General features: G+C 32.8%; 1 protein-coding gene across 1 annotated transcript in view; it reads right to left on the bottom strand.

Annotated features, from left to right (window-relative positions):
- Positions 1–14,903, bottom strand: part of LOC128984706 (proton-coupled zinc antiporter SLC30A1) — a 57,173-nt gene that overhangs the window by 40,593 nt on the left and 1,677 nt on the right. Inside the window, exon 2 of the mRNA XM_054404046.1 lies at positions 3,627–3,816. Within this exon, the coding sequence (XP_054260021.1) occupies positions 3,627–3,815 (189 nt within the window). The 5' untranslated portion in view covers position 3,816. The remainder of the gene's footprint in view (positions 1–3,626; positions 3,817–14,903) is intronic.

Below are 14,903 nucleotides of genomic sequence, written 5' to 3'. Positions count from 1 at the left end.
AACTTACTATTCATAGTGCTACGGTTTATTTACCTGTTCAAAATTTTTTTTCTATTTTGTATCCAAGATCTATTTTGAACACTTCTCAACCCGGGCTTCAAGTCATATCCAGGTTTGGTGCTACAATCATCTGCTGCTACTTTATTGGAGCTAGAGTTTGACGAGTTGAATTCATCGACGAGATTAAACAGCTTTTTAAGTTAAATTCCAATATGCAGTGCAAATGCGTTTTATTGTTCTGAACGAAACCAAATTCTACACTGACTCATCTGTGTTTCATTTTCTTCCGCGTGGCCATGGAGAACTCGTGGATCTAAAAATACTTGACAAACGCCTCACAAGTGAATCTGTTATTTTATGTGGCAGAAGTTGTGGGAGGGCCGGGAGGGGACAAGGAACACATTTTACTACAGTCTTTGGCATGGAACCGGTGTTAAATCTAATATTAGCTACATGACACGTCGTCGGCGCCTGCCTACAATATTGTACAACGTAGTAGGCTACATCAGTCTACTTACATGTCTCTGGGGAATTGTGGAGTCTTTGATAGGATATTATTACTGTGATCAATTAAAGATGTTTTTTTTTTGTCACGGCTATGACAAAAATATGGGACACATCACAACTAACTCATCTGTTACTGGGCTACAAGTAGCAAAATCCTGTGGTATCCTGGTGTAGAATCTATATCTATTTATATTCTTTAGTATTTATAAGTATTCTTTGTATCATTTTAGTTCAACGAGAAAAGATACTATTTTGGAACACACAGTACAGTTGATTTACTCTTTTTAAATGGGCAACTTTTTTTGTAATTACGGACCCAACGATAAAATAAATCGTAGCTGTGCAAAACAAATCATCCAATTGTTTTGGATTTAATTTTGGTCTTTATCCTACACCAAAAGTAATATAATCGGTTGAGAATTGTAGTGCAAGATCCCAATACGAATTCATTATGTTATTAAAACCACAAATAACTAAGTAAACTTTGAATTAAAGTGTTAAAGTGGGAAACTCGGAGATTTAATTATAGTTTGCTCTCTAAATTCTGAAACTTCTTTTAAAAAGTGAAGAGTCAAAGTAGAAAATATATAAACAATTTCATTATACAATCCATCGGACGTGTAAAAAGTTTTAATAAATAACCTGCAAAAAGGAATGTAACAGAGGAATCTCTCAAAATAAAATCTATTGGTGTAACTTTAGCAACATGTAAATGTTACACAGATAATACAAAGCTAACAAAAGTCCCAATTTTATTTTCTGATCAAAACCAACTTATACTTTGAATGCTCACGAAATTGAGGAGGAATCTGATAAAGTTAGCAACTGCTAGACACGTGAGCTGGCAACTTGGTTGTTTGTCCCTAGAGCGTTCAAAACACGAGTTGTGGCAACCGATGTGTCTACGGGCACACAACCGTGAACTACATGTATTGGAAAACTATGTATAGAAAATCGTGACATAATTTAACGAATTACAAGGTTACAAGGTTTGTATACTGCACCAGAATTAGGCAAATACTTTTACTAATGATTTTGGTAGTTTATACAACGCCACAGCAATATTTAAATACCAAATGAGTTGGTGTAATAGGAACCTTTAAAGTTGTATTTTTGATTTCTTAATTATTAACACCTTTTTACAAATTATTCGAGTTAGATCAATCGATTCGTTTACTGCACAGTTTAGCTTTTTATTTAGGCTGTCTTATAGGGGATATCTTAAAAATTGATTTAGAAGTTTCAGGATAGGAAGTTATAATCGAAAGAAACAACTTGATTCATAAACCGTAAAATTTTAATGAGTGTGATAATATCAATAAGGGTAAATTGTTGTCTTACTTGTACCCTGAAAATGTAGCTAAAGGCAATGATTTCTCAAAAGTAAAATGACAGTGAGCGTATGATTATTGGACTGGAATTGTTTTATTAGTTGAGTGCACATGACATGATGAACCGGTTAACTAAATTTATAAACCTTTTATTAAGATCATTAATAACATATACGTTGCAAAATCAGATCTTGTGTAGCACTTACAATATTTCTTTCGAAAATCAAATTATGTAGAAAATATAATACTATCTGTTTGAAATTGGACACTGAAATATAAAATACTTTATATTACTCACTAATAAAAACGTACTAAATAAAAATAACTATGGAGAGATTAACATAACTGAAACCTAACCATACATTTCACTTAAATGTATTTACATGTTTAGTTCGACTGAAGGCAATAATGAGACAATTAGCGCCACAGGGTAACCTTGATCAGTCAGTCGCTACAAAGGTAATTAGGGTGACTATTGCTGGAGTCAATTACTTCTCTCAGATCAATTACCTAGATACAACAAACAGAGATACGGATCCGACATCAGTCAGTTAATTGACTGTTGACTCTGAGGTGTTGATATCAGTAGCAAACACTCTGTTAAGATCTAAGCATCGTCAAGGGATGTGGGATTTGAGTTACAGTTCAAAGATGTGGTTGAAGTTATTGATTTGTTTGACGTTGAAATCAGTAATATTTTTGTATGAAAAAAGTGAATGTTTTGACGTGAGGTTGATTTACAGAATCATAGTTGCATACATTAACCGGAGTTATTAGAGTACACATGCACAGAGACAATGGCTAAAGTTTTTTTAAAAATTGCTTGACGTAAAAATAATCAATGTTAAGGCAAAAGTAAAATGTGCTATCTAAATCTGTTCCGAAGAACGAGTTGCATTCCTTGATCATGTTTAGGACGTTAATAGTGCCCATAAAATAAGTAATTGCTTCATTAGGAATGTATTGAAAGCAATTAGTCTGCTTAAAGTAAGTTTTGATTTCACTAAGAATGTTTTGGACTCTATTAGTCTGCACGAAGAAGAAAGACTTTACATAAAGTGTATTGGACGCTAATGATACCAGCGACCAAGATTACAAGGCGGGCACTAAACCTGCAGCCCCATTAGAAATGTGTGAATCGACTAACTCTTTGTAAAATGATGGGAAATGCAATTTGATTATCCAGATTATCTAATAATTGGATAACCGTAATTAAGAATTGCAATAGAAAATATAGTCAAGACAGCCTGATAGTTTTACGATAGACAAATCAAGTACTAATATTAGTCCTGAACTTAAGCCATTTTGTAGACATACTGAATTTGAAAACTCCGAAAAAATATAGTTCCATATAATTATTTCTATGGATATTGTTTAAAATACTTGTTGCAGAAGGATAAAAAGAAAGCACGAGGTTCGATGGAAAACGGAAAAAGGGTCAATTCAGCATAACTTAAAACATATACACTGAGAAAAATACAGATCGTGCAATAACAAATTCTGAAACCCCCGAAAAGTTAACATATTAATTACTCTAAAAGCCAAGTCTGGCAAACAATTATGCTAGCTATACAATAATACAGAACAGAGAATCTATTAAAGAATGATTTCAGTTCAACTTCACTTGGGGCAAAACAAAACGGGAAAATAATACATAAAAAAATTTAGAAAGAATGTTTTGACAATCTTGTAGTAGAAAATGAGGCGTTACAAAATAATCAAGCATGTTTTAAAACATACTAAAAGATATCTTAAACCATAGACAAATTGTCTATTGCTTAAACTTACCTTGATGGAAATAATAGAACCGACGAGAACGATGATGTTGCAGAGAGCGTGGTAGGCGTCTAGCAGTAGAGTGAGGGAATGTGTTGCATGAGCAATAACTAGCTCCAGGAAGCACAAGCACACAGTCAGACCCAGGATGAAGTACACAGGCATTGGTTGTAGACTCTGCGCTAGCTGCTTCATTGCCATCCTGGAACAACACAATTTACCAGTCAAGATTTTAGTAGTGGTTTCAGTTGCTTCTTCTTTATTCTCTTTCTCTTGTGTTTTATCCTCTTTAATAAAGCTAAAGGAACAGGCCTTGCCTTTTTAAACACTGCTGTAGCGCCCTCTTTTAAGTACAAATGAGCTTATGTCTTTGAACATTTATTTTCATTGGGTTGAAAAACGTCAGAAAACTCATCTACAAGTTTAGCAAGTTGTTGATCAGTATTTTCTACTTTTAAGGTTTGTTTATACGGTTCTAAACACATCCTTTGCAAATCGGAAAGTGATATTTTGTGGAGAAATAAAGGTAAAATCCAATCTCTTCCCAAAATATTTTGTTTGACACCCGAAGCGACAAAAGCTCTGAGTTTGGTTTTAACGTTTGCGAAAGCGGTCTCGCCTCATTCTTCGACAGCGTTGAGAAGGTTGGACTTCGAAAAACTTCTCCTGCGCTGCTTGTACAATGTCTGCACTCTATTAAGACGAATAAAAATATTCATCGCCAGTCAAAGTCTATCCTGATTTTTATTTTGCCATTTATTCTTATATTAGCAAATACTTTGTATCCATCAACTAATGACTAACTCCAAATTTGAACTAGGTTTTACAACGATTCCCAAAATATAGTGATACGTAACACAATTCACTCTGACTAGTGAAAAACCTTAATTTTTGTAAACCTAAATTTACCAAGACTAAGATAAATGAAGTTATTTAATTACATTTTTTTCTACATTTTGACGAAATATATAAACATAAGTTGGTTTATTGGAGAGAAAGACACTCGTAATTTAGACGAGGATAAGGTTCTACTTGAGATAACTGGGATCGTTGTACTAGTTCACGGTCAGTAGATTGTGTATAGCTAGAAGGCCACGCATAAGTTAAATTATAAACTAAGATGACGAGTTTGGCTCGCGGATATTTTTACGCACGCCTTCTCAAGTTGCTAAGAATAGCACACATGTTGTTGACGGATATAGTTCGCTTTTATTGTATTCATTCATAAAATTAGTGTTAAACTTAGTTTAATATTGGCAAAATATTATTTTAATTTTATTTTATGTTGAGGAAATGTCTAATCCAAGATCCTAGACACATTTCGGAATCGTCGTGGTTATTAATTTCTTTATCGATTCGTTTATCATATTCCACTTTGGTTCCGCAACTTCTTTTGACTTGATTCTTAAATCGCGATAGAGCTATCAGCTGCTTCAACACCTTCAAGAGAGTAACCTTACACAAAGATAATTTGGAGTTAGACTAAGGTAGAGTAGCGTTTCAAACATAACCTCAGTAAAGCAATAGCATACCACTCTTAGCTTACTGTGACAGTTGGTTTGGTTTCTTACACTGTTGTAAGAGACCTTTCTTTGTAAATAGATACTCTTTGTGGGTAAATTGGATCAAACCCTTATAAATATTGCCTTGTGAATAAAATTCATTGACATTAGAGCGTAGTTCTTGAATTAGTTTTCCTCAGATCAATTAGATGTACAATCAATCGAAAATCTTACTTCATGTGCAAAACTATTTAAATTTGTACATCAAAAAGGAAAGGGCAAATTTATACAGTACTAAAACGAATCCCCCAATATATTTTAAATATATTTAATTCAGTTAACAATAGCAGACAACCAGGCCGTTTTCGAATTTTGTCAAGAATGAACAAAACCACCATGACCAGTTTTACACACTGTTTGCAACAAGAAACAGATAGGCTGTTTTTTTGACGAAATTTTACTTGTATAAAAAATCAACTGACTATATGACGATTCGTGGTCTTATTTAAAAGCACTTGCTTTCTTGGTTATGCAACGATTATGTTATGTGTATAGTATAGTATAGTGTATAGTACTATGTGTATAGTATGCAACGATAGTATATGTGATGCGACGATTATTTTTATATCTACCGTTAGATTCTAATGCAACAAAAATCCCCAGTCTTGCTACATTCATCCATAGTTCCACTAGAAGCTGTTGTCGCCTTGGTACTTAACTCGGTCGAAACCCTAGCAGGAAGTCGCAATCTTTCAATCAGCTTCTTGTCGTCACGGATCTACCCCGTCTGCGTTACGCTGATTTGATTTGGTTCAATTATTGATCTCATTGATCTTGATATCTAATCAACCCAGCAAGAACATAACCAGATTTGATTCAGTTGATCTCGTTGATTATATTACCCAATCAACCCAGTAATAACAGAAGCTAATAATGTTGGATGATTCCTATTGGCCTTAATGTACTCATAGAGAATTTATTTATTTGGCTGAATCAAACTCGTTGATATTGTTGACAAATTAACTCAGTAAGGACAAAAGTTTGTTTATTGTGACCAAACGTCTTTAGTTCTGTTGAACCAATTGATCCGATGGCTAATAAACCCAGTGACTTCAGGAGTTGATTAGGATTTGTTGAACTCTATGGTCTTGTGGCTAATCAACCAATTAAAAAACCCTAGACCAACTAGAGAGAACAGGAACTGAACAGTATCGATTGAATTCGTCATCAATGTGTCAACTGTATAATAAATTGAATGTGTTATAGTATATTTAAACATTATGGCAAGATTTTAAAATTTTTGTTTTTACTAATTAATGTGATTTTCCACAATTAATTCGACCATCAGTGATATTTCCCTCCCTCTCTACTCCAGCTGTGAAGTTATCTAAGTTAAAACACTATCATAACCAACACGGTTGAGTATTCACTCCTGTCTCTTAATCAGTTAATAAACTTTGAGGGGCTGCTATTTTCAAACGAATAGGTCTTTTCAGTCGGGTTTGCGGCAATGTCCACAAAACGAAAAAAAATACTGTTTAAATGACCAAAAAGTCAGTAACTACATTGAGGACGTAATTCTACAGTTACTTTGTTCTGCGTAAATTAATAAGATAAATATTTATGCATTGCCAGACTGTTTGAACACCCGGTCTATATCAATCAGAGGAACTGGACCCGGCTGTTATTTATAATTGGGATTTTAGTAGTATATCTCACCCTACCCACTTTCATAATTTAATCATATTTGCGTAAAAATATGTTAGTAAGTATTAGTATCCCCATTCTAAATAATAATTTATTTTTGCGAATTTTCTATTTCATATCAAATATAACTTTTTTCCTAGGACTCCCTTTTTTTGTGTACAGACTTCCTTATTACTTGTACATTTTCCTTAGCTACAAATCTAAGAAGTTTCGTGTCCAATTTTATTTTTTAGAATAATTTTTAAAATACTACAATTTGATTTCCATTAACTTAAAACGTTGTTAGAAATTAACAACCATGTAACGATTAACATTGCTTGACGTGTTTACAGTAAAGATTAATTTTAGTTACTATGTAAGTCTTATCTACCGTGAAAATAAGTTATTCAGAACTATGAGCTCGTTATCTGCTTTAAGTGTTAATAATGCGTTATCTACTTGTAAATATTTGGCAGATTATGTCTCGTTAAACGGCAGGAAAACATGATATTCTTGGGGATAAGGTATTAATTGGAAATATTTTATCCCTATTTTCATCCACCTTACCCTTGTAAATTGATTAAATAAACAAAAAATATTTGTCAAATTATAAAATAAGTTTTTTAAATGGATTTTTTTTAAATATACTAGTAAAGATAGTGGATTATTATTTAGGACATCTATAATTATAACATCATTCCCGCAATATGGTCAAAATCGTAAAAGCTTCTTAATGAAATAAAAATCTTTACTTTCTATATGTATACACATTATTTAAATACTTATTGTTAACACATAAAACACATTAACACTTTGATTTTTTAGGCGTTCAGTTTAACAATATGGAGTGTTTTAAAGTTAAAACTAAACAGCAAAGTTGAAAATGTGCATGAATAATCTATTTTGCGTGTTACAATCAGTACCTTAAATATGCTTTCAAGGCATTCGTAAAGCCTTTTGTAGACCATAATTGGAATATACTATTAAATTATATTTATTACTACTTGTTACTGATTCCTTATGGTGTAATAATATTTAATATAGGATATTTTGTATGACAACAGTTAATTGCATATACAGGGTGGCTGAAAAGTAACTTGCACCCCACTTAACTTTTCAACCATTTGAGATATTTGAAATCGGTTTGCGGCAACCTTCTTAGATATGAGGGGCTACAATAATTATGGTCAATTTTGAAAATTTTGCCCTTAGGGGTAGCGGGTGTAGCTCAACATTTTCAAATTACAAGTATAGTCGAGTTTGGTATCATTTTACAGGTCTTGACGAAACATGAACATTGACATAAAGAAAACCAAAATCGGCACACTAATAACAAAATGACGCCCTAAAACGTTTCAAATCCAAATAACCATGAGGGTGGCAAAAAAAATAATAACTTGCACCCTCTTTAACTTTTTAACTATTTGAGATATTTGAAATCGGCTTGCAGCAACTTCTTTGGAAATGAAGGGCTACAATAATTATGGTCAGTTTTGAAAATTTTGCCCTTATGGTTATTGGTGGTAGGGGGTAGCTCAAGATTTTCAAATAGCAACTACCATTGAGTTTGGTATCATTTTGTTGGTCTTGACGAACATAACAATTAACATAAAGAAAATAGAAATCGGACCATTAATAACAAAATGGCAGCTAAAAATGATTTGAGACAATGGTTATTTAAAGTAATTTTGAGCTGCCATTTTGTTATTAATGGTCCGATTTCTATGTTCTTTATGTTAATTGTTATGTTCCGTCAAGACCAACAAAATGATACCAAACTCGACTATACTTGTTATTCGAAAATTTTGAGCTACCCTCTACCCCTGCTACCCCTTAGGGCAAAGATTTTCAAAACTGACCATAATTATTGTAGCCCTTCATTTCCAAATTAGTTTCTGCAAACCGATTTCAAATATCTCAAATAGTTAAAAAGTTAAAGAGGGTGCAAGTTAATCTTTTGCCACCCTCATGGTTATTTGGATTTGAAACGTTTTAGGGAGCCATTTTTTATTAGTGTGCCGATTTTGGGTTTCTTTATGTCAATGTTCATGTTTCGTCAAGACCTGTAAAATGATACCAAACTTGACTATACTTGTCATTTGAAAATTTTGAGCCACCCCCTACCCCCGCTACCCCTAAGGGCAAAATTTTCAAAATTGACCATAATTATTGTAGCCCTTCATTTCCAAATTAGTTTCTGCAAACCGATTTCAAATATCTCAAATAGTTAAAAAGTTAAAGAGGGTGCAAGTTAATCTTTTGCCACCCTCATGGTTATTTGGATTTGAAACGTTTTAGGGAGCCATTTTTTTATTAGTGTGCCGATTTTGAGTTTCTTTATGTCAATGTTCATGTTTCGTCAAGACCTGTAAAATGATACCAAACTTGACTATACTTGTCATTTGAAAATTTTGAGCTACCCCCTACCCCCGCTACCCCTAAGGGCAAAATTTTCAAAATTGACCATAAATATTATGGCCCCTCATATTTAAGAAGTTTGCCGCAAACCGATTTCAAATATCTCAAATGGTTGAAAAGTAAATGAGGGGTGCAAGTTACTTTTCAGCCACCCTGTATACATGTGTGTTTCAGTCCACAAATATAAGTATTCCACGTATTCTTTATTTTAGCTAATCTGGCTGCAAATGTCAAGTAATGTACTTTTAGTAGATTAAAGTAAGGTGGGTCACCCCACCTAGATTACAATGTTAATGACAGAAACGTTCCAGCAGAGATTTCGCTGATGACAGCGTTTCCTTATCTTGACGACTAGTGATAATGATACATCCACTTGCAAATTCATAACGAGATTCATTTAAAATTCTCATGCACCATTTGTTTACTGTATGGTTCCAGACTACCTTAACGTGTATTAATTATAGAACGAATGAATGAAGTGGAAGAATATTTCTTTCCATAAAATTCCAGCAAACAAATATGTCATTAAACTTATTATCAAATTTTCCACTCAAAATGTTCATAGACTTTATTTCTACATGAACCTATAAAATAAACATTTGGTCAGACTTTATGAACTGTGTTTCATCATTTTGTCTAAAATGGGTGTAATTGTGTATTTTATTCGTATATGCTAAGAAATAATTGTAATTTGTTTTATTTCTATTATAGAATTGTGTTCTATGTTAACATTCAGGTGTACCAACGAAACAGATGGTCGTAGACAAATGTGTAATTAATTGTATTTATATTGTTCTGAGTTAATTCATTCATTTATTTATTGACTACTTCTTTGTACTCAAATCAAAATTTTTGCAAATTAAATTAAATCATTATCATGACGATTGTATAAAATGTATGACGATTGTATATATTATTAAAAGAATTTGTTGTATTTTCGTGTGCAGCAAATCGACTCCTAGATATTTATTTTTATAGGCATATTGGATATAAATTTAAAGCTCTTATTCTCCAGATTTGCCTTTTGCTTGGTTTGGATGACATCCCGTGAAAGCCCTTCGTCCTATAGGCTTTTAAAATTTCAAAGTTTGTGTTGAATTCTGTTTTCAATCATCTGCACTTTTCAAGTTTACATTTTGTTTACATCAAACAGATGAACATGAAACAATTTTGTTGACATCCATACGAAAATGGTATTATCTTACAGCTGGTGAGTGAATTAAAGTAAACTATTGTAATGTTAAGAAAAGAATCGTTGTCACAAGCCATTTTGAAACTACAGTAATACGATTTTGTTTACATCATATTTCTATCTGATGTCATTGGTGAGCGTAAAAGTCGAACCACGGGTTCAATGACTAGAGGGGAGAAAAGTTCTGTGCAAGTAGCACTTAAACTTAAAATCATAAAAGTGTATGGGTCTATTTTTGTTTACTTGCATACTTTAACATTACTGAGTTGTTATTATTTCAGTGACCAAATGTCTATGGTTTGTATTATAAATGTTTTTGTAAATTATAAAATGCCTGTTTACGATATTGTTTTAACGATTAAACCCAATCAAATGCAACCGAGCAAGGCTCGGTCCCCCGCTACTTTGTATAAAATGTAACGTTAGATTTTATGTTGTGATGTGATTTTGAGTATTCATAGTAGTTTTGTTAATGTTTTAATGAATTCAAGTAAAATGTTGTAATAATATGTGTTTAAAATGTAAATAAGAACATGTACGTTAGATTTTGTGTTTTTATATAATAATTTTTCTAAGATGCATCGAAGAGATCATGCACGCAATGAAAAAAATAATGCACGCAATGCAAATAATAGAGATATGATGAGAAAAAATCGTTTTCACGCTTTTCAACTATATGTCAAATATATTCATGATTTTGAAGCCACGAAGTGTCGCTAATTGCTAGTATTTAATAATAATTTTTATCAATACAATGGAAAAAAGCTGGTTTAGTCGTAGATTGAGACTTCGGTTCCCGAGGTTTCGGGTTGATATCCTACCAATCGGTAACGACCTAAACCAAATATGATAATGCTGCACTTTATATGTAGCCTGAAGCAATTATTTAAACGGTTCCGAGCTATAGCTGAATATATAAACGTAGTACGTTAAAAAGCTCTAACAGTAAATTTCAAGTCATTGTAATCAGGACATATTGCTGATTATTTCAACCTGTAAGTAAGTAATGGATGAATGTATACACGCGTGAATTGTCTTTTTTAGTTTTGTTAAATACTAAGGCAACATGATCATAAGCCCAGACCATTTATCAAAGGCCAAGAAATGAAGGGGCCCATGATTCAGTTTCGTATTTCGAAATGTCTAACCCAATTATTATCAAATTAAATTAAGAACATAAATCCTAACAATAAGTTTTTTTTTTTTACGGAAACGTGTTTTTCCAAAACAACGAATTACACTTTTTTAAAACGCATAAATCTTCGTCAATTAAAGAAATGATATAAAAACTACAATGCATGTTCCTTTAAACTAAACTGGTAAAGGTTTGAATTGAATTACAAAAAAGCCAATTCGCCTGATATAAATGCATTTTACAAAAACGTGAAAGCCACGTTTAGCCTAAAAGGTATCATTACAGTCGGTTTTCAAAGATTCGTTGTAAAGAAACAGCCAGAGCTTTCAAGCGAGGCGAAACTGTCAGCGTCCTTTAAATTAAATTCTTTCTTCCGAGAAAACCACTCTTTTCTGTCTGTTTATGGTAGACTTCGTTCTTATTTAATTGGATAAATTGGAAAGAAAGTGAATCCCAATAATTGGTTTAAGTAGATTTTCCGTGACGTTATTACCTTAAGATTGAGTTTTATCAACTTAAATATAAATATGGATCGGCAAGCAAAGTTTAATGTTTTGGTTCGCCAGTAAATAAATTTACATTTTTAATTTACAATAAAATTTTAACCGATTAGCAAATCCGCATTTTCCAAATACTTTGATTGTTGGATTTGAATTAAATATACTCAAGCTTTTATATTTACATGTTTTAATTTGTTTTATAACCGCTATGTTAAGTTGATTTAAAATGGTGTATACACATTATTTTACAAGTAAAATACATTATACTCCGTCATAATATTTCTATATATTTTTGTTTTAATTATTACTATTAAAATAGTTGTTTTATACCAAACTCAAACTTAATGGCGAGAGTTATTTACAAAGAATTAAATAAAGATAAGCTTCAATCATTCGGTGTACTTTATTAACCTTTTGTGTTAAAATATTAACCTTAAAAACTCACCAATTTCAATGAGTCCTGTAAAACCCAGAAAGTGAAATCAACTAATGACAAATCCAATATTTTTGGAGATTTCCTTGAAATAACCACTTTCGTAACACAAGACACTAACACTGAACACACGACTTAAGGAACTCTGGCGGTTTACTCCTGACCACTACAACACAAATGATCAACTGAAAACTATCGTTGGTCGAAGAGTCGTACCACTGATAGGACAACACTATCAGTTACACTCACTAACTAATGTGTATTTTACTAATATAAACATTCAACTCTTTTGCTGTCGTGACTCACCCCAAGAATGTTTTTAGGATTCGGGCAAAGGTCAAAAATAGTGAGTCAGGTCCAGAGATTTGAGAAATAGTTGAAAACAATCAAAGGTGAAGATTTATTAGATCTTTTCTTTTATAAATAATTTTTTTCTCAAGCTGTTCATTCATCAATAATGATTTTTTACAATTCCATCTTTGCCTCTGTAAAAAAAATACTCTAGAAGGGTGCTTATGCTTAGTCTAAGCTAAGAAACATAATAAAGCTATAAGGAAATACTAATAACTCAAGTGAAGTTTTCCTCATTTTTTTTTTAATCTTTTACTTTGTTTCCGAAAGAACAGAAGCTAGTAGCTTGACGACATGAGTGTTATACTCTATAGTTTAGAAATTAATTCACATTGTCAATTTACTTAACGAAATATAACTGTAAAGGGTTGTATTGAACTGTTTATCCAAGATGTATTAAACCTTAACTATAGAACAATAACCATCCTGGTTTTGCTGCTTTCAAGGAAAGTATTTACCTACATAAACAATGATAAGATAAGCTCCGATAATTAAGCCCATGTTTGAATGTCAAAGATATTAAGCAAGCTAATTAGTGGGAGTATATCACTTCATCAGGTTCTAACTAATAACACCATGCTTTGTTTATAAGTAGATAAGACACGAAACATGTTTTCTTTGTTCTACTCCTTTACGAGATTAGTTAATTCCACCTTTTAAACGGAAGGAAAGCCGCAAAGGAATGTTGGTTGGTTAAAGTAAAAATACACTGTCATACTGATAGGAACACTACAAAACGGAAAAATCAATTTCTTTCAATTAGTTTTGTATAATACATATCTGCCGATTAATAATAGAGCACAAAACTACCCTTAAGTGTTATGGGTCAATTGTTATTTCAACCAAGGAATAAAGGATAACCAATAGTTAATTTTTTTTTTAGCATAAAAGTTATTTAACGGACGGTTTTTTTCTGAGGTAAATAGTTTTATTACTGCTTCAGTATATAAAGTTTAACCACAAACAAATAAATCTTTTGTTAGTGTCGATTGTATGATCTATTTTCTTAATTAGACATATTCTGCAATGCAAGATATGAGGTGTTTATCGCAAAAACAGTGTATATAGGCTTTTATTAGCCATATCAAGCTGACCTTAGTTCTTATTAATTTAAGATATGGTATAATATTTCTTACAAGATTAATATTCGTGTGTGAGTAATCATTCAGCACAGTTCAGTGCTTTGTTAAGTTTCCCTTGGTAACTAAGCTTTGAAATGAAATAGAAACAGATTTTAAGGTTTGCTAATAATAACTTGCATCACGTGAAATTGCAAAACAAAGAAGATATTAAGTGAAGACACTTTCTAACTTACTGTAGCTGGTTATCTGAAGGGATATAACATAAATGTGGTACTTGCCTATTTACTTTAAGGTCGCTAGTCTAATCCTGAGAAAATTAAGAAGCTATAAGGTTTCGAAATGAGTCAGCTGCCCTTGAATATGGTCGTAACAAAAACGGCATATCATCGGCAGTAAAAATGGTAAATAGATAATCAATTTCATTTTACATTCACCCTGAATTTATATTCGGCTTACCCTTGCCCAATGGACGTCATAGAATTGATTAAGCTATGTCAAACGCATCACTTGCAACGGAGTACGTCACCTAAAGTGATGTGGGTTTCCAGAAACGTCCGAGAACCTAAAGTGGCTTTCAAACAAAAACCGAAATTCCAACCTAATTGCTCACCTCAAGAAAAAAGAAGTGTGACCCACCCACTCTGTGGGGGACGAAAACATCTTTGAGAGGCAAAAAAATCCAAAAGTCCCGAAACCGGGCAGTGTCACCGGTAGCGGCATAGCACTGACTACACTACCAAACACATTGTGGTAGTGTAACACATATTCGCGGTCCACTGAACCTCACCAAGGTTCTAGAGGTCCATACAATACGGTGTTGAGCTGTAACAGTTGCATAATGTAGTGAAAGTACGGTGTTACACTGTGGTCCTAATGTGCAGTGCTCTAATGCCTACAGTTATGTTCCGGCAACATGACCTAGAAATAGGCATCATCAAGCACTGCCACGTCATAGAAGATGACTTTCGACTCTTCCCGTTACCTGTAGTT

This window comes from Macrosteles quadrilineatus, unplaced genomic scaffold (assembly GCF_028750875.1).
Source record: "Macrosteles quadrilineatus isolate MER2022 unplaced genomic scaffold, UCM_ALF_1.0 Scaffold_2__2_contigs__length_208266976, whole genome shotgun sequence".
Lineage (NCBI taxonomy): Eukaryota > Metazoa > Arthropoda > Insecta > Hemiptera > Cicadellidae > Macrosteles > Macrosteles quadrilineatus.
Note: the sequence above shows the minus strand (reverse complement) of the source record. Positions and strands in the feature narration are given on the sequence as shown.